The 21,043-nt window shown below is 45.0% G+C and overlaps 1 protein-coding gene across 8 annotated transcripts in view; it reads right to left on the bottom strand.

Annotated features, from left to right (window-relative positions):
- Positions 1-21,043, bottom strand: part of LOC101416425 (zinc finger protein 709-like) — a 158,331-nt gene that overhangs the window by 70,166 nt on the left and 67,122 nt on the right. For 7 of the 8 annotated variants that reach the window (XM_071209969.1, XM_071209965.1, XM_071209966.1 and 4 more), the window contains one exon: positions 3,885-4,016. Coding sequence is in view for 2 of the 8 variants with exons in the window: in XM_058281947.2 (XP_058137930.1) it covers positions 3,885-4,016 (132 nt within the window). In the remaining 6 variants the exon portion in view is untranslated. Of the gene's footprint in view, positions 1-3,884; positions 4,017-21,043 lie in introns of those variants that run through there. The other variant, XM_071209968.1, reaches the window with a different exon arrangement.

Here is a 21,043-nt window from a genome sequence, read left to right as displayed (position 1 = left end):
TTGATATTTATGGTGATTGTATGTTGCAAAAGGTTTAAAGATAGTCCCAAAATAACACTAGTAACTTAAGCATGTAAAGTATATAGGTGTTTTTTATTATTAAGGAAAATAGGTGGAGAACGGTTCTATAAGGAAAATTTTCTCAGCTTTCCTTAAGGGCCAAGTTGAGAAAAACCTATGCTTCAAAGGGAAAGGGCACAAAGCTTCCAAAGAAAACTTTAATTTGCCCAAACATCTGGTTAAATTCCATGGTCATGCTGTCTCCTTTCAAGGACTCTCAGTGGACTCTTCTTGACTCAAGGCCATCCTGAACTTCCCCCAACCCACCACCAGAAGACAATTCCATGTGTTTCTTAGGCCTACTGAATATTGCCCTTTGTGGGTTTACTGTTTCTTTTCCATTCCATGCCACTTTATGAGGTCCTCAAATATTCCCAACCTGAACCTCTCTCACTCTCTGATCCTACCATTTCAACATTCCAGCATTCTGCAGCAATCATTGTTCAATCTCCCTTCCCTGGGGATTCTAAATACTCCCTGTCCCTCCAGCTGTTTGTGAATGAAAAGGGAGGGAATGCATGTAAGATATTAACCCAAAGACATGCTGATCATTATCACCCTATAGGCTGTCACAGACAGAATTTGTTTGTAGTAACTCTGGTAATCCCTCCTGCCTATGCCCAGTTATTGCCACTGGTCTTTGACCCAGGCAGTCTCTGAAGTAACTCTAGACTTGATGTGGGCTATGCGTGGGAGGCTCTTTGTCTCTTCAGAGATAACCTAAATTATCTTTGACTTGTGGGTGTGGGGCCTGGTGACTAGGGCAAGGACTGCAGTCCCAGGAAACAGTTTAACAATGCAAGGTCTATAAACTTTAAGTATTTAGGGGAAATGCAAACCAAATATGCTAAGGGAAACAGTTTAACAATGCAAGGTCTATAAACTTTAAGTATTTAGGGGAAACGTAAACCAAATATGCTAAAAGCTTATCTAGAATGTATGAAGTCCATGCTAAAAGCTTACCTAAGATGTGGAAGATATATATGCTAATTCAAGCTTATTGAGAACTGAAACAAAGGGACCATTTAACCTTTCCTCTCCGTATAAAAGAAATTTGAAAGTCTTGTTTGGGGCTCGGGATTGAAACAGAAAGCTCCCGAGTCCAGCCGGCCATCAATAAACCATTTTTCCTTCTCAAAATCATTCTTGAGTCCTGGCCTCCCTATACACAAATAATTGAACCTCTCTCAAATTCTACAACAGGCATGCTCAGGAAGCACCAAGTTTTCCTAAAGTCCACTGGCCAGCCCATCAGAAACAAACTTTAGATAAGTGAATTTCTCCAAAGTCTCTTGCTCCCCAAGGCAGTAGCAGTAGTGAAAACTGCAGGACATAATAGAAATGATTCAGGAGAAGCCCAAGGAAATGTGCTAGCAGACACTGCATCTTGTCATGGTGCAGGTATGAAACACCTAGTGAGTTATTGGAACCTGCCAAACCAGTCTGCCTTCCCTCCCTGCACCATGCCAATGATGCCCCAATGGCCATTCTTAAATGACTTTGCACAAGCCCAGTAGACTATGCCCACCCAAGCTCCCAAAAATCTTGAGGGTCAAGGGGGACATAAAAATCCACAGACTGGACTTTGAGTCAGCCCCAATGATCTATGCATCCTTCCAGATGTCCTCACTCACCCAGTGATGACATACCTTCACTCTCAAGCCCACTGGGCTCTCTAGTAAGCTTGAAAACCTTAAAAGAAAGTATTGACAGGGAAATTTAAAATCTGCAGCTCAAGAAACATCTGCAAGCTACAGCCTTTGTCCTCAATACAACCCAACTCAACCCTTTTAGCCTGCCTCTGGGAAGTTCCCACTGCCTCAAGGGTCTTTTGTGATCTGGTAGATCAACTTCATCCAAAATCTCCATCTAGGATATAAATATTGCCTCATCATGATATGTATATTTTCTCTGTGGGCAGAGGCTTTTCATGTAAGACAAGGAACTGGCACATCCGTAGTCAAAATTTTGTTGGGAATTTCCTTGAGAAATCCATAGTGACCATGGCACCCACTTTATAGGGAAAACCCTGTATAAATTTCTACCAACTTCATCTATCCTACAGTGCTCCAGTGTGCTTATCACCCCCATACACAGAGGCTAATTAAATGCACCAATGGCCTAATCAAAACACAGCTAGGGAAACTTACTAAAACAATTTTCCATCCTCTGCATTAAAGTTCTCCCCTAGTCCTCATCAACTTTTAGGGATGCCCTTTCAGTTCTTTCCAATTTCCCTGTAAAAGATAGCTACTGGAAAACCTATTCTGAGACATTTTAGGATAGGAAATGAGATAAGACTGAGTCACAGCTGGGATCCAGTAGAAACATGGCTGGGAAACCCCACTGAGAAACCCCCTGAGGGAAGCTGCTACTAAGAACAAAGCTCAAAATAATCCACTGAGATGCTAGCCATGGAGTTCCATTCAGAATTCTTTCTCACATCATGGGAAGCCCTGAATAACTCCTAACAGGTTCCCATTGGTCCTAAATAACCCCAAACAAAATGCCTCATCATTGGTGCCCTGTGAGCTAACTGGTGGGGACCAAAAGGCAACCAGTCAGATCAGCAAATAGCTGAGGCCCCTCGCCAACGTTAGGAAAGAGGAGGAAAGAACAGTCAATAAAGGCAGGTCCCTGACCCCAGATGCTCTCTCTTTGCTGGAGGAGCCCACATCCACATCTTGGTGTGTAGTTCTTTTCTCTTATTTTTCAATAAACTCTTTTACTGGCCTTAATAAACTGGCATGTTCTTAAATTATTTTATGTAACAGAGCCACGAACCTACAGGAATCCCATGTCATCTTACTTCAGCACACTTATTACCCTAGTCACAAACTGCTGAAGTTAGCTCCTTACTGGCTACCTCCTGCTAAAACTCTTACAAACTTTTTCTGAACCCCACAAAACTGTTTCAGATTTTCACTCTACAGATATCCCCAATTCTCCACCTCCTGTGCAACCAGGTAACTGGATGTATTGGAAGTGAAATCTTCAATAACTGAACTTGAGCCCTGGTAAAAAGGACACTTTCAAGTACTACTTACCACCCCCTCTGTTGGAAACATTTTAGTGAATGACTCCTGGATTCACCTATTCCACCTAAAACCACCTCCATCACCAGAGTGGATCACTGAAAGCATTGGAGACCTGACCCTGTGACTCCACAGGGTGCATAAGCAGCAGGCCACTAGGCATCGGCCTCTCCAATCTCTGAATATGGGCTTAGTACACTTAAAATTCCTTTTGTCTCTTTTCTTACCTCATGCATAGTTCTCCCCTGAGAATAAGAACACCCTGACTGTTCCCCTAGGGTCCCTCATTAACTCTAGTCTTTGCTGTGGTTGACTCCAATATCTTCATCTACATTGTGGCAAATATTACCTTGCTTAGACTCACTGTCTAACTAAAATGACCCTATTCTTTTACTTAGTCCCTCATGGACCAAATACTTTTCTGTCTTCCCTCAGGTTTTGTCTTTCTATAAAATACCATTCTAAGGCCTGTAGCATATACTTGCTTTCTCACTGAGCCAGAGCCTGGTGAGCAATGTACAATGGACTCTGTAATAGACCTCAACTTCTACCCTTATAACTTTACGTCTCCCATGTGAAATCAAAGGGCTATCAGTTTACTTCTTGCTAGAAAAGGGCTCAGGCTTGGACCTGTAGTTCCCTAAATAAGTTTCAAATATCAAGAACATGCTATCTGCAACCTCAGTGCCACCCTTGAAGACATAGGTCAAGAAAGAGGGCAAAACCAAGGACTAAACACCATTCTCAATTTCCTCACAGCAACTGGACAACTGATTAGCTTTAGACTACCTTATGGCAGAAGAAGGAGGCATCTGTTCTGTTGTCAACACAACTTGTTGTACATGGAGCAACAATGCCAGGCAAGTGGAGACCAACATCCAAGAAATCTTCAAACAAGCCAAATGGCTTCACAGCATCAACCTGCAACCAAAGGACATATCAAAATCAATTAAGGGCTTTCTGCCTAACACCTCTTGATTGTATTCCATAATCTTGGCACTAAAATGCTAGTCATCATCCTTCTCCTTGGACCTGTTTTCATCTGCATCATCACCAACTTCATTGGTACCTCACAGACACCACTCTTTTCCTCCTGTTGTCTGTACTTTTAAAATATTAGTCTACAAGGACCCAAACTAGTCATAAACAAACTTGGGGCAGTCAAAGGACTCCCTCAACCAAAATGAGGGAATGAGGAATTGGAATAAATGATTTTACTAACCACCTTGTTTTCCTTGAGCATCCATTTTATTCAGGGAATGATAAAGAAGAAACGGAGGTTAACTGAAGCAGGCTGACATACAAATAATACTTTTCACTGCTAATAAAACCCCTCCCCAGCCCGGAAGGAAGAACTGTAACAAAGAGTTCAGGCTGACACCAGCAAAGTCTGCAGATATTCACTATATGGCCACAATATTACACCAACATTCTGCTTGCTAATTAATGAACTAGGCCTCAAGGATGCCCTGCCCAAATAGTCCACAGCCCCTACTGTCTATGTTGTTCACAGAATGCTCATACTAACCACAATTCATGTCCCTTTTATCCATCCCCATTCCCCCACAACTTTCCTTCATTTCAAGCAGCCATATAAGCTGTTTGCTGAGCTCACCCCTTTGAGCAGAAACCTTTTTTTGGTGCTGCTCCTATATTAATGTAAATTTTGCTCAATAAACATGCTCTGCATCTCCTTTTTCAGTCTGTTTCTTTTACTTCCAGCATAACATTCCTAACCAGTTATCAGAGGTCCCAACTATACTGGAGCTGGGATAGTTTCACCACCCATGAAAGACCCCAGATACCCTCAAATTTTCAGGGACTAATTACACTGTTAAGTCCCGTTTTAAAAAGTGAGACCCATCAGGGTGAGTGATTTTCCAGACTGTCCAGTTTACTCAGCCTGTGACACAACCTTGCTTGATGATACCAGTAAAACTGTAATTTAATATATACTCCTCATACTTGTAATACTAATTTTTCTTAGAGTGCATTAGGGGCCTTTAGCAATAAATCCATGAGGAATGTCTCCAAGATTATGATTCCCACTAATATCACCTATCTTTCCTAACAGGTGGCCTTACTGAGGTATCCATATCTTGTTTTCTCCTTGGTAAAACAGAATTCTGCAGGCCTCCTAATGTGCTATCTATTCAATCCCCTCAATTCCTTCCTTCTCCCTTTCTCATTATTCATCATCCATATTTTCACTTCTGTCTCTCTACCCTAACAGTGCTTGCACCTATTGACCTCCAAAATTAAATTTGAAAAATTAAATCCAAATACATCACCCAAGACCCTTGCATATTTACACAGATTTCCAGTCTATACACATATTCACTGAGCTAGTCACTCATGCATTGACAAATCACAACTGCTAGATTTGCCATCATCCTACTTCCAAACATGTATCTAGCTCATATCTGGCCCAGAGATGTAAAATATTGAGAAATTAAAATCTCTTTCAAACTGCCATCACCACTGAATCTGGGATGCCCTAAAATGGTGATTGTTCTCATGTTTCAACAATACATAGCACATCGAAGTAACCTCCGGACAACTCCATACCCTCACTCTATGACCAACAAAATCTCTCTATTCCCCACTCTTCTTCTTTAGCAATACCCCATTACTCAAGGTTGTGTACAATTTTCCAATCTAAACATAATGCCATACTCTGGAGTTCAGGGGCATGTCAGTTGGCCCTACTTTGGAAGATGTGTTCCTGAGTGTGATGGAGCTGAACTCAGATATGACCTTTCTACACAATGCCTCTTCTGTTTCTTCTACTGGACTTGTGGTTGGTGTTTGGGTTGGTATATACTCAGAAGACCTGAATCTCTGAATGGCCAGGCCCTGGGCCTCAGCAGACTTGCAGCTCCTACCCTCTTGTTTCCTGGACTTATCGTGACCAGCTGACAGGGAGGTGAAGAGGGTCAACCACCACACCAGGGAGACAAGAGTGCCTAAGCTGCAAGCAGGAGAACTACATCCATCATCCATGTGGAATCTAAGCCCCCTCTTGATATAGAGGGGGACTAGACATAACCATCCCAGGGGCCACAGGATGGAGGAATAGGGTATGGATTAGAGTGGACTTACTGGTGTTCTGCTGAGGAACTATTGTGATTAGTAAGGGAAGAAATTGTAGAAGTGATGTGGAGAGGGTGGCCACGGTGGCTGCTGATGGTAGGAAGATGGAAGAAGAGATATGGTGTGGGGACATTTTCAGGATTTGGAGTTGTCCTAGGTGGTGCTGCAGGGATGGATGCTGGACATTGTGTGTCCTGTCGTGGCCCACTGGGTGGACTGAGGGAGAGTGTGGACTACAATATGGACCACTGTCCATGTGGTGCAGCAGTACTCCACAATGCATTCGGCAGGTGCGGTGGATATGCAGTGGATGTGCCGCATTGATAGAAGAGGTTGTTGATGTGGGAGGGGGGTTGTGGGTGGGGTGGGGGGTATATGGGGACCTCACATTTTTTTAATGTAACATTTAAAAGAAAATGAAGAAAAAAAATAAAAAGAATTCATATAACATACAAAAAATAAATAAAGATAATGTCATAGAAATGTAATTGTAGCCCCATAAAAATGGGTCTTAATCTCTACTATGCTCTTCCACAATCCCCAAGCCACAAACAGATTTTCCAGCTTCCCTTAGCCTTCCAAGTTATGTAAATGTTAATCATTCTCCCCCCAACACAGACAAATATTATTGACATGCCACAGTCATACCTGTAATGTTGGTATTTGCAACCCATTTGAAATTTGCTGAAATGGCTTCAGGGACTGTGATGGTTAGGCTATTGTGTCAACTCAGCCAGGTAATTCATTGTGCCCACTTGTTTTGTCAAGCAAGCACTGGGCTAACTGTAATACAAGGACATTTATGGACTTCAGTCACCTTTGACTCTACTGGAGTGGTAAATCATAGATAGCTGATTATAAATACATCAGTCAGGGAGATTGCAACCAGCAGTGAGTGATGCTTAACCCAATTAGTTGAATCCCTTAAAAAGGGAAGCGATTCCAGCATTGAGAGCGAATTTGCCAGCCCATTTTGGACAACCAACATGTCCCAGATCTCGTCAAGAATCTTCATTGGACTTTCACAGAGCTCCTGGTTTTAGTCTATGTGCAGAACCTAAACCTGTACATCCCCATGGCTGTGTGAGAGACTCTGATAAATCTCTTACTATTGACAGATATCCCTTGTATATTCTGTTTCCCTGGAGAACACTGACTAATACAAGGACCATTGCTCTAAATCAACAATTAAAAATCATTGACGCCTAAATATGGATGTCTACAACTCTAGTATTTCAAATTTCTAAAAGATAACAAATTTTAGGCCTGCTTATTCATGGCAAGATAACACTTGTAAAAGTAGCTTTTGACAACAGAGTGGCCCTTGAGTAAGTATTTAGATAATCAAGTTGGTGTTTATAAAGTTAGTATTTGTTATATATGGATTAACACTGGTCAAAAGCCCACTCTTACTAAAAGCCAGGAACATGAAATCATTACCATAGAAAGCATAAACCATGCATTTAGCACAAATGTATGGTTTATGCTAAATATTAGCTGGAGTAGCTAAATATTAGCTGGAGCAGTTCAATATGCCCACACAACAATAACCTCTCTTATCAGGCCATCATACTCTAGGGCCACTATGTACTTACCCTAATCTCCGCAGGACTAAGTATCAAATATCTCAGTAAGCCCTATTCCCCAGAACCCACAGAATAATTCAGAGTAACCAATACAGAGAGCCCTTAGTCCTAGCTAATCCTACCTTGACTGCTATAATTAACTGCCCCGATCGCTCCCACTTGCGGTTATCCTCTTCTTAGCTGCAATTTTCTGTGTGGCCTTGCGGGGCAGCCTCCTCTTATTTGGAGCTATATTTAATAAAAATGTCTGACTTTCACTTTTCCAAGTGTATTTGGGTTGCTATAATCACACCTAATATCTTATAACTTTATACACACCTATATGAGGCATTACATCTTGGGAATCACCATGGGAATTTGAGACATCCATTAAAGTCAGAGATTTCAAGGCCAATCAGAAGAACAATCTTCCAGGATTGGAATGTGATTGGAATCCATGAATAGATTATATCAGTATGCTCACTTGATTTGTCCACTGAGTCCAAGAAATGAGTGAACTTTGGGGGGCTGCAGTATGCAAAAATGAACTTAATTTATTAATAATCTTTCTGTATTTTCTGAAGAACCCAAAGGCAAGATGACCTGTTCTATCTGCCAACAATAGAGAAAAAGCAGGTGGCTAAGGGGCAGATTACCTGGAGAAAGTTGCCACAGGTTTATGGCAAATCAAACAGATTCCAGTAAACCCTGGAGGTAAAAATGGAACTTTGCAGTAATAGACATTTACTATGAACTGGATTTTGCTTACACTGTGCTATATGGAAATCTCAAAATACTATTTTGTCCTTGGCATTGTTTAGATTAATCACAAAGCATCTTGATGTAGATTACTTTGACTTTATTTTGCTTGGATTTGTGTATTCATGCCTTCCATCAGATTTGAGAATTTTTCTGCCATTGTGTCTTTAAATATTTTTTCTGGCCATTTATCTCTTTCGGCCCTTTGAGACTCCTATTATTTATATATTTATGTACTTGACTTTGTTCCACAGGGTCTTTATGATCTGTTCAGCTTTTTTTTCTTTTTTTCATTCTTTTTTCTTCTGTTCCTTAGCTGTACAATTTCAATTTTTGGTTTTTCATTTCCATGATTCTTTCTTCTACCTCCTCCAATGTGTCTTAAATTTCAATTCAATCTGCTATTCAATTATTCACTTTACTTATTGAACATTTGAATTCCCAAATTTCCATTTGGCTCTTCTTTGTAATTTTTATCTTAAGAACGAAATTTTTATTTCATTTGTATATTTTCCCAATTTCCTTTAGTTTTTGTACTTCTTTTCCTTTAACTCATTGATTCTATTTATGAAGGGTGCTCTAAGATCTTTGATAAGTAATTCCAGAGACAGTACACCATCTGTAATATTTTCTATGAAATGATTTTTCTCCTCTGATTGGGGATACTTTTCTACTTCTGTATATTTTTTTATAATTTGGTTGAGAAAGGAACATTCTGGATACTATGCTGTGTTGGTCAGTTGGGAAAACTGTTTCTCCCAGTCTTCAGTCCACTGTCTAGGAGGAAAAAAAAAAAAAAAGGAAATAAAGAGTAAGAGAATAAGAGAATAAGAGAAGTGAGAACAAAATGAAAAGAAAAAGTACTAACAATTAGATTTTTTAAACACCCACACAAAAAGGGGTAAATGAAGTGTATTGTCTGTCAAATCTCTTGTGTTCTGGTGAGAAGATGGAAGCTGTGCTTTTAAGGAAAAAACCTAGACCAGCATCTTTGCTCATCCTCTAGGGATCTGCCACAATCAAAACCATAAACCAGGGAAAGGCATAAGCACACCAAAAGTAAAGTAAAAGAAAAAGAAATGCACTTTTTCTTTATGACCATATAGATGCTGGTGTAGGCCCAGAAGAAGGTGGCTAAGGGGTTTCTGAGGGAATTTGATGTTAACATCAGGAATGAGCTCTCAGGGATCTGCCAAAATAAGCAACTCAATTAGAGAAAGAAAGAACCCAGTAAATGATAAAGTACATGGGATCTTTAAGTCCTAGTGGATGCTTCTGTGAAGCCAGAAGTACCTTCTGCTAATAGGATGAAGCCACATTTAGAATTTACACCGTTATATCATACCACAACAGAAAATGTCCATGCACAGAAGCAAAAAATTACACTAGCTCTTTTTTTTAAGATTTATTTTATTTATTTCTCTCCCCTCTTCTCTGTGTCCATTCACTGTGTGTTCTTCTGTGTTCACTTGCATTCTTGTCAGGTGGCACCAGGAATCTGTGTCCCTTTTTTGTGGCATGATCTTGCTGCATCAGCTCTCCATGTGTGCGGTGCCACTCATGGGTGGACTGCGCTTTTTTTCGCGCAGGGCGGCTCTCCTTGTGGGGTGCACTCCTTGCGCGGGGGGCACCCCTACACGAGGGGCACCCCTGCATGGCCCATCACTCCTTGTGCACAGCAGTACTGTGCATGGGCCAGCTCACCATGCGGGCCAGGAGGCCCTGGGTATCAAAACCAGGACCTTCCATATGGTAGGTGGACGCTCTATCAGTTGAGCCACATCCACTTCTCACACTAGTACTTTATGTCCAGGTGGATGCTATTCAGAGGCTGTCAGTACCACGGCCCACAGTGCCAAAACTGAGTCCAGCTTACATGGGCTGGTCCCTCATTGATTCACCAAGTGTTCTCAACCCTCTATCCCAACTTCGGGAGGAGGATGTTTCCTCTGCTAGTCCTGGCCTACCTGGCTACTCCTGAAAGCTGGATTGCCCAAGAAGCAACAACACTTATTTCTGCTGTAGCTGCTACAGGGCTGGGCTATGGGGACTGGGCACTGGTGCACGCTTTCACTTACAAAAGCTGAATTCAGCAGCCTCTTGCTTCATCTGGCCCTCCTGAAGTTGTTCTAAAAGTCCACTGTGGTTCCAGGGTTTCCACATAGTTAATCCCAGTCTCTTTACTCAGCTCTTTTATGTTTCTAGTGGAAGGAGTTCTTTGTAAAATTCCAGCTCAGCCACTCTGTCAATGGAGAAATAAAATGAGCTGCAAGACAATGAAGACATTTACTGGGCGTCTTAGAATTGCAATTTGGGGAGCACAAATTCAGGTAGCAACCCAAATTGTGTCCAGTCTTGACATTTCCAGGCAAGGGTTTTTAAAGAGAAAGAAGATTATATAACTTGTGTTTGATGAGTTTACTGAGTTCTTTATCTTGTGGCTTGTTTATGGTGTCCTGATGTCCTTGGGATTTCGAAGAACATTTTCGCTTGAGATTTTTCATACTTTGGCAGTTTGTGTTATCTGGCTGATATTTTACTAAGAGCAATCTCCAGAATGACCTCCAACTCTATCTTTTTTTTTTTAAGATTTTATTTATTTCTCTCCCCTTCCCCACCCACCCCAGTTGTCTGTTCCCTGTGTCTATTTGCTGTGTCTTCTTTGTCCGCTTCTGTTGTTGTCAGCAACACGGGAATCTGTGTTTCTTTTTGTTGCATCATCTTGTTGTCATCTTGTTGTGTCAGCTCTCCATGTGTGCAGCACCATTCCTGGGCAGGCTGCACTTTCTTTCGCGCTGGGCGGCTCTCCTTACAGGGCGCACTCCTTGTGCGTGGGGCTCCCCTCTGCGGGGGACACCCTGCGTGGCAGGGCACTCCTTGCGCACATCAGCACTGCACATGGGCCAGCTCCACACAAGTCAAGGAGGCCCAGGGTTTGAACAATGGACCTCCCATGTGGTGGATGGATGCCCTAACCATTGGGCCAAGTCTGCCGTCCTCCAACTCTTCTTAAACTCTTGGCAATAGTAACTCTTATTTTGTTTTAGTTCTTTTTACCAACCCCAAAATATAATCAATATAAATATACAAGAGGGTAATGACTAAACAACTCATTATCTATTCATAAATGTCATAGTCCTCAGCAACACAAACATTTAAACTGTTAACCCATATAATATGGATGTACATTGAAGACATGTGAAATAAACCACACCCCAGTGTTCTTCATTATGACTTACTGACATGATGTTCAAGAACAGAAAATTTAAACTGTGGTGAGGGATATCAAACAGTGGTTGCTTGAGAAAGGCAGAGAGAAATTAGAAGAGAATGAGGGAGCCATTTGGGTTTATGTAAATAATCTAGGTTTTGAGTCAGGAATTGGTTACATGGGTGTGTGCATTTCCCAAATCTCTTTGAATTCTAATCTTAATAGTCATGCATATTGAGGTATATAATCTTCATATCCATTAAAAACATTTCAGGGAGTAAAAATATTCAGAAGGGACCATTCTATTGTGATTCCCAGGAGAGTTATAGTCACCCACCAGATATTAAAAGGAGATGGTAGTGTGCAATGGGTCAAACACCCCTCCCTTAGACAAAGTGTCATGGCATGGCCCAACTCCCAGTGATGGGGACCACAGGGACAGGACAATGGAGCCCTCATGTGGTACATGCAGGTATGTGAGAATTACACATCAAGCACAGAACACGCCATCCTCTTGCCTGACAAATACACAGGGCACAGGGTGTTGGCCCACATCCCTCTTCCTTCCCAGAGACTGGTGACTTACATTACCAGCCTTATTTGTCCACACCACCAGTGGAGGTGCTTCATGCACCTAACTTATCTGCAAGGACCACCCCTTAACATGGACTGAGGGGGCACATACATCCTCTGACCTTATCATTTTTCACTTTCTCTGCTTCCTCACTCACTCTCACTCTCTGACATGGTGGTCCCTAGTGAGACACATGGTAGAGGGATAGCTGCTCAGCTAACCTAGTCCAGGATGAACTTCCAATTACTCTGTCACAGTCACTGAAATGGAAAACTGTCTGCAAGAAATGTATGACATTGGACTTCTTTAATTCATGTTGAGTAAGACAGACAGCCACCATGGAGGGCCAATGGCAGTGGAGGCAAACAGGTGAAAAATACCAGAAACCATGGCAGCAGAAGTACAGTTGCATGGGACTTAGAGGGCTGAGCCTGGGGACAATCCAGGAAAACTGGTTGCTCCCTCCTATACATGAACAGAAACCCCATCCTCCTCCCAGAATCTCCCAGTAAACCAGACTCTCCATCCCTTCATCTACACCCAAGACTCTGGAGAGGACCAAGGATATCCCTGGTTTTCTACTGACACCTGCCTGGGTCAGTGTCAAGACTGGACTCAATGTTCAGAGCCAAAAATGGCCAGGCAGGGGAAAGGTGGGAGGGAAGCAAGGAAGCCAGTCTGCTACAAGTTGGGGACATGAGCATAGGGGTCCACAGGAGGCTGTGGACTGCGAATCTGAGCAAACTGGGCCTTCCTCTATTGGTCCTTCATTCTTCCAACCATAATGTACAGAATTTGTTCAAGAAGCCAGTCAGAGGACTCTGAGAAGTGGAGGCAGAAGGAGCAGAAAGGAGCAGGAAAGCATCCAGTCAGATGTAAACAAATGTGATAAACACTGGGGAAAACATTCGACAGAAAGTAAAAGGTGCACTTCACAGGGCAGAGCCTTTTGTGGACCTTACATGAGGTAGGTTGCCAACAGCTGGAGACTGAATAGTAAAGTTCGAAGTCTCATTAATGCACCATTAATAGTAGAGTTCGAAGCTGAGGTGTAGTCACCTTAATACAGAGCCATAGGTTAGCTGTCCATGGTTGAAATGCCCACACCAGCAGCTACCATGCAATTATATTAGGAAGGATAAACTCTGCCAGCTTAAGTATGACCTCATGCCAAAATTGCAGGTGATCTTATAACTAAGTGTTGGCTGAATGGTCTCCCTGCTAGGCAATACCATATCTGAGAAGTAAAAAATGAAATCTGTTCAATGCAACTAGTACTAGTCTCCTTGGTATGATTCCTCCTGTTAGAACTGGGGATCCCCTCACTAATGTGTCCAGCAGAGCATCCCCTGGCCTGAGAAAAGGCATAGTTCCCCTTTGTCCCATGTCTCTGATTGCATAGTCTGTTCTGTCCTGGCCCCTCCATTCTAGTTCTTGGGTCTTCAGGGAGCATGTGTAGAGGATTTGCTCAAGGTCCTGCAAGCACCATTCCTGCCTCCCCCTTCATCTCCCATGCATCTAATTCCCAGCTGACACATATATGCACTGGAAGATTGAAGCTTGCTCCCCATTACAACTTTTCAATTGCTTAAATCACTGCCTTTATGTCAAAAACATTTGTATGTGCTATGAAAAAATTGAGTAAACAATCTGTGTTTGGCTAATACTATATAATAGGAACCCAATAAGGAGCAAATTTCTTTTTTCTGTTATTTTATTGTTAATAAAATCTTCAGGGTGACAGCAGTTCTTATTGCCATGTGTGACATAAAGCAAGCACAGCCCCAAGCTTCAAACTAAATAAAACAGAAACATGACACATGGAAGAGTTTGACCTCAAGGATCAAACATCCCTGTTTCTCCTCTTCATCTCCCTGACTTATTATCTTCTCAGTTGACGGTGTTTGGAGTGGGGAACTATTCAATGAACCAAAAATTTGACAGAAGTAAAAACTTTTTAGAAGCATTTCAGAGAAATAAGAAAGCAACAGGCTGAGAAGAACGTGAGCAGGTCTAGGAGCAAATGGATATGAGGTGGGGGTGTGAGGAATGCAGGCAGACTCAGGACCTCATGGATATTTGGTGAGGTCTGAGGTGCTCCAAGGGGCGCAGTGGCCAACATGGCCTGATGGTTTGTTTTTACAATTCAACATTCATCATCCTTCTTCTGTTTCAGCCCCCACCTTCCTGGCTATCTTGCAGGGCTTCTTGACCTACCTGGAGTGCAAGTTTTAGCAGAGTGTGCCTTCACACACTGGGAGTCCTGTTTACACTTCTGACTGGGATGATATGCTACCACAGGGTAAGAACAAATTCTATAGGTGTCTGTATGGGTTGCAGGTGTGTTTTTGGGGTCATGGCTCAGCTCCCCTTGACCAGAGCAGGGGTGCTAGAAGCCTCCTAAAGGTCCACCCTTCCTCCTAGGAGTGTGTCTCTCAGTAGTACCAGGAATCCTCCTTTAAGAAGCCTAAAGGAAGGACCTGTTTTGGTTTTGTTGATTTCCTCTCAGGAGTCACCCTGCACCCTCAGCCCCAACATCCAGCAGAATGGGCAATATTTCCAGCCACTTCCACCATCTTTTGCTGAGGCCGAAGGCTTAGATCCATGCCCCAGGCTCTGAACCTGTCTCTCACATCCCCATCCATGGAGCACTGGGGACTGCTAGGAATCAGCAATTTTCCTTAGAAAAGAAAAGGGGAAATCTGAAGAGAAATTCAGGACTGTGACTTTTTGCACAAGTGACAAGGGACCAGGAGAATTAAGGACTTGAGCTAATGTGGGGATTGAGAAGGGTCCTGCTGGGTTGGAAAGGGGTAACTCTAGCTTACTGAGGTGGACCAGGAAGCTTTGTCCTCCAGTGGTGAGGCAGGCAAAGAACAGACTCACCCGGCTTGACTGAATGGAGCTACTGGACATGGTGCCCAGGATAGGCCTGTCTCCTGTCCAGGCCCACACTGGGCTAAGGTGCCCAATTCCCTTGCACTCACCATTTCCTCTTCCTTCCTCTAGGTGTCACAGGAACCTCTGGTTTCTGTTTGTTTAGTCCCACTCCCAACCTCAGCCTGAACTCACTTGTCCTGTCTCCATGTTGTTTTTAAGGACTAACAGCCACAGGCTCAAACCTCAGCCCTAAGCCTGAGACTGAGGACCTAGAAAAGGTCAGCCATGCCCTGGCCTCTGTCAAGAGTACAACTCCTGCCTTTTGCCTTCATCTGGGTTCCAGCCCCCACCCTGGTTGCAACCTTTCTGGTCCCCATGCACTGAGGCTGCTGCCCTCAATGACCAAAGCAAGAGGTCCATGCTGATGCTGCCCTAATGTGAACTCGCTTGATGCAGGGGGCCACAACCACACTGAGTCAGACTCCTTTGCACACTTTCATCCCCAGCCCTGTGGCATTCTGAGGGATGGGATCAGGTTGTCTCTAGCACATGCCGTTTTGGCCCACGTACCATATTCCACCACTTTGTGCATCATGTCTTGGGTCCCCGTGGCACCTGGGATTCCTTGAGCCTTAGCAGATAGAGGGTCATCTGGGATGTGGGACAGGAGAGGTGTGTGTGTGGGATGTGGCTTGGGTAAGGAAGCCTAGGGGATGGCACCAAGTGGAGGGTGTATCATGTTCTGAGACCTGGGTGCCAGACCTGTGGATGTCATCACCTCCCCTGACTCAAGCCCGAGAATAGAGTAATGACATCCACTGTCAGTTTGGGAATTCACAGTATGCAGAGATGCCTTTGGAGAAGCCATGGAAGTTCATTCCCAAGTTTAAAGTGAAGTGACTGAAATCTGGGGTTCCAGTCACAACTCCAGGTACTACAATGAGAAGTCAGACCATGAGCAAAAGAAAGGCCCAAAGAAAAGGAAAGGAAGAAAAATTCCAGAGGTGAAATATCATTATGAAGATGAGAGGGGGACGTGAAAGGTGGAAAGGTATTTTGGTCCTCACACGGCTGGGGAGGAACTCAAGTATGTGCCTGCTCTTCCCCCTAGGAAATTGAGTGGTTTGTAACAAAAAGTAAACCAGGAACATTGACTGCTTAAGGTCTGAGCTTATTATTTTTCTTTACTAGGACAACACCTTATGCGGTCACCCCTCGGGCTGAAGTGTGGTTTGCTGGCCTGGCGGGGGAGCGGCCGTGGCAGGCCAAGCCGCTGCCCCCATAATAGGGTGGCTGGTCGGACTCACCGCCACCCCTGAAGGGAGCTTGGCATGGGCGCAGAGTGCCCTCGGGTCTCCCCTTCTCGGCAGCCATGCTTCCGTGGCCGCCCCTCCTCCCGGATGGCGCCACACGATGCCTGTGGGGCGGCACCCTTCTTCTTTCTCCCTGCGCAGGCGCAGGGCGGAAAATTCCAGTCTGCCCTTTTCCCCTCCCCCGACAGCAGCAACAGCCAGGCGTGGGCGGAAAAATCCAGTCTGCCCTTTTCCCTTCCCCTGACAGCAGCAACAGCCAGGTGTGGGTGGAAAAATACAGTCTGCCCTCCACCCCAGCAACAGCAGCCACCAATCCCTAAACCCTGCCCCTTCCCCCAGCAACAGCAACAGCCAATCCCTAACCACCACCCCTCCCCCGTCCAGTACCGCCCACTGACCTTTCGCCGGCAACCAATCAGAACAGGGCGTGGCTTCGACCAATCAGCCTTCCCCAGCCCCTATAAAACTGTTGCCTCTCCCTCAGTAAAGTGGACTTGCGTGTTTACCTTGTCTCCGCGGTAGTTCTTCTGCCGTGCGCCCTCCAGTCCTGAGAGCCCCCGACAAGGGCCTGGCCTCCCTTGTCCCCAGTTCGTCGCCTGCTTCGCCGGGCGACCCCGTCAGCCGAACCGCGCAACCCCTTGTGAGACCGATCCCTCGTCTGCTGCCGGACCGACCCCTCGTCCCAAGTAGGACCGACCCCTCATCCCAAGCGGGACCGACCCCTCATCCAGAGCTGGACCAACCCCTCGTCCGCAGCCAGACCCCACCTCTACCGACCAAGCAAACCGTCGCAGCTGGTGCCCAACGTGGGGCAAGGCAACCCCACCACAGCCTCACTCCATAACCTGGCGGCCCCCCCCACTCCTCTCTTCTCACCTTGGGACTTCTCTCGTGCAACATTGCTGCTACCTGAGCCTTGGCTACCTCATACGATCCACGGCAGTCTGGGAGAATCGCTGGATGGCTTTCTCCTTCCATGTCGGGGGCGTATACCGACCCGCTATGATTAAGAGGAGCCTTGGATTTCTCGGGAGCGCGTGCTTGCATGTCTGAAGTAATCCTACCACAGCCCTACGCCCTCCTCTCTTCTCACCTTGAGACTTCTCTCGTGCAACATTGCTGCTACCTGAGCCTTGGCTACCTCATACGATCCACGGCGGTCTGGGAGAATCGCTGGATGGCTTTCTCCTTCCATGTCGGGGGCTTATACTGACCCGCTATGATTAAGAGGAGCCTTGGATTTCTCGGGAGCGCGAGCTTGCACGTCTGAAGTAACCCTACCATAGCCCTACACTCTCCTCTTTTCTCACCCCTATCTTTTCGCTCTGCATTGCTGCTCCTGAACCTTGGTGACCTCATATGATCCACGGCGGTCTGGGGGAATCGCTGGATGGCTTTCTCCTTCCATGTCGGGGGCTTATACCGACCCACTATGATTAAGAGGCGCCAATAAAACTCTCAGGAGCGCGTGCCTGAGCACCTCCACCCCTGCCTTCACCTCTGCCTCCTCCTCTCCGTGCTTGCTCCCCTTTGCCTTGCTCCACTGCTCGTCGTCCCGCCCTCCACTCGTCGGGGCCTTCTCTTGGCCCGCGACCACCGTCGGAGTCCCATCGGCTCCGACCCCTCGTCTCACCGCGCACCTCGGCTCCCATCGCCGTGCTCTCAAGGTAAGGGCCCCTTTTCTTATCGGCTCCAAAAGGCCATTAGCAATGGGTAACATCCTATCTGCTAAGCAAGCCCCACAAGTTCGGGCCCTTGCTGGTCTCCTAGACACTCACTGGTGTAAGATCTCTTTCAAACAGCTTCAAGTATATTGGGACCTTCTTCTCCCCTTTAATCCGTGGCTTACCACGTGTCTAGCTTTGGGACCCGGACAACTATACTCACCTTATAGATAGGGTCACTTCTGCTGTGGAGCAGGAAGGTAAAAGATTCCCTCCTGGCTTATTACAGGCAACATGAAGTCCAGAAGAAATCTTGAAGGGTATAATCTATGATATGCTATATAAAAAAGGATTTAAAAGCAGCTATACCAAGAAAGTAAGAGTTATGAGTCAACTGTAAATAAATTATATATTTCTGTTAATGTGTTGTAATTGTTCTGTGTTTGTCTGTTCGTTCAATGTCAACATATATTGTGATACCTCCGGATGGTAAATATAAATTACTAGAAATCTTTAAAAGAGCTCTATTCAAATGGCCAAAAATTAAATAAGCGCTTATATTAATACTTAAGTTTATTATATTAATACATAAGTTTAAATGTTAATAAGATATCTACAATTAAAAAAATTGTAAGTCTTAATTAACAAAATTAACTGTACGTCTTCATAAAAAGTTGTTCTTGCCTAGATTAAAATGAATAACTTATTTTTCTTCATAGGATAATATAAAGAATGGAAAACTTATATGAATATTAAAAAGGTTAAAAGTTTGTAAAACTGCTAACGGAAATGTAATAAGTTTTGCAAAAAGACGTATTTTATCCTAAAGTAAGATGGCTAATTTTTCATAAACTCTTGAAACTTAATTTGCATGCGGCAAGTGTAAAAGGTATTGTGATAACTTTACGTAAGGGAATGTGTTCTGTAAAGATAAAATTTATCTTCAATAGTTTACATTAAGGTATTAAATGGCTAATTCCAAAAGGTCATTCTTAAATATATATATATAAAACTGAATTGATGGTAATAATAATAAAAGGTAATTTTATAACAGGAAAGATTAACAGCAACCAAGCTCCCCTGCCAACTTGCTTTTAGGAAACGGTTTCTAATATTGCATGCTACTAAGTATTTCAAGAAAAGTTATTCTTAAGGAAACAGAATATGATTTTGTCTTTGCAGCCATTGTCTATTTAGCAACACCCCTCGCTATCGGCCTAGCCACTGTTGCGCCAGACGATTGGAACCTTAAACAAAGACTCCTCCTCACTGTCATCTTCCTATCTATCGTCACTATATTTACTGCCCTCATTCTCCTTCGTTTATAAAGCAGTCTCCTACAAACCACAAAGCTTCTGTCTTAAACATACCATTCTCAACCCTATCCTCTAAATGATCTTCTCACTTCCCCCACAGCCTTTAATACTTTATTTCTTCCTCATAACCTTTGCTTTCTTGATAATATTTTCTGCCATCTGTCTAGCCGCTACCACCCCAGAAGACTGGAACCTCGGCCAACGAATTCTACTCTCCATCGCCTTTCTGTTTATTATCCTCTTTTATGCTTTACTCCTTATCTTCCTCCCATAATGACTTCACCAAGCCTCCTCTTGTCCAAAACCATCACCCTTCTTTTCCTCACACTCCCCATTGCACTCACCAACCCCAGCCATCAGCCTTTTAATTGGACAGTAAGCCTCTGGCAGGAAAAAGTAATCCTCTCCTACAATGTCTTCGCTGCCAAGGAGAGATCAACTACCTGCAACGCGCTGTCATCCTGGACTTTTAACAACAGATGGATCTTATAGCCGCCGAGATCAACAAAAATTGGACATTGGCCACCCTTGCTTGCAACGACAAGATACCGCCCCCTAAATTGTACATTTATATCCCTGTCATACTCACCTCCCTCTTCAGCCCCGCTTCCCTCATTGCTTACTGCCTCTTGGGCCTCGGCTACTTGTTGCTGCTGCCATCCTGGCCCTTATTTGAAAAGAAGGGGGAAATGCGGTCACCCCTCGGGCTGAAGTGTGGTTTGCTGGCCTGGCGGGGGAGCGGCCGTGGCAGGCCACGCCGCTGCCCCCATAATAGGGTGGCTGGTCGGACTCACCGCCACCCCTGAAGGGAGCTTGGCATGGGCGCAGAGTGCCCTCGGGTCTCCCCTTCTCGGCAGCCATGCTTCCATGGCCGCCCCTCCTCCCGGATGGCGCCACACGATGCCTGTGGGGCGGCACCCTTCTTCTTTCTCCCTGCGCAGGCGCAGGGCGGAAAATTCCAGTCTGCCCTTTTCCCCTCCCCCGACAGCAGCAACAGCCAGGCGTGGGCGGAAAAATCCAGTCTGCCCTTTTCCCTTCCCCCGACAGCAGCAACAGCCAGGCGTGGGTGGAAAAATACAGTCTGCCCTCCACCCCAGCAACAGCAGCCACCAATCCCTAAACCCTGCCCCTTCCCCCAGCAACAGCAACAGCCAATCCCTAACCACCACCCCTCCCCCGTCCAGTACCGCCCACTGACCTTTCGCCGGCAACCAATCAGAACAGGGCGTGGCTTCGACCAATCAGCCTTCCCCAGCCCCTATAAAACTGTTGCCTCTCCCTCAGTAAAGTGGACTTGCGTGTTTACCTTGTCTCTGCGGTAGTTCTTCTGCTGTGCGCCCTCCAGTCCTGAGAGCCCCCGACAAGGGCCTGGCCTCCCTTGTCCCCAGTTCGTCGCCTGCTTCTCCGGGCAACCCCTTCGTCGCCTGCTTCGCCGGGCGACCCCGTCAGCCGAACCGCGCAACCCCTTGTGAGACCGATCCCTCGTCTGCTGCCGGACCGACCACTCGTCCCAAGTGGGACCGACCCCTCATCCCAAGCGGGACCGACCCCTCGTCCAGAGCTGGACCGACCC

Source organism: Dasypus novemcinctus, chromosome 19, assembly GCF_030445035.2.
Source record: "Dasypus novemcinctus isolate mDasNov1 chromosome 19, mDasNov1.1.hap2, whole genome shotgun sequence".
Lineage (NCBI taxonomy): Eukaryota > Metazoa > Chordata > Mammalia > Cingulata > Dasypodidae > Dasypus > Dasypus novemcinctus.
This window is presented reverse-complemented; position numbering and strand designations above follow the sequence as displayed.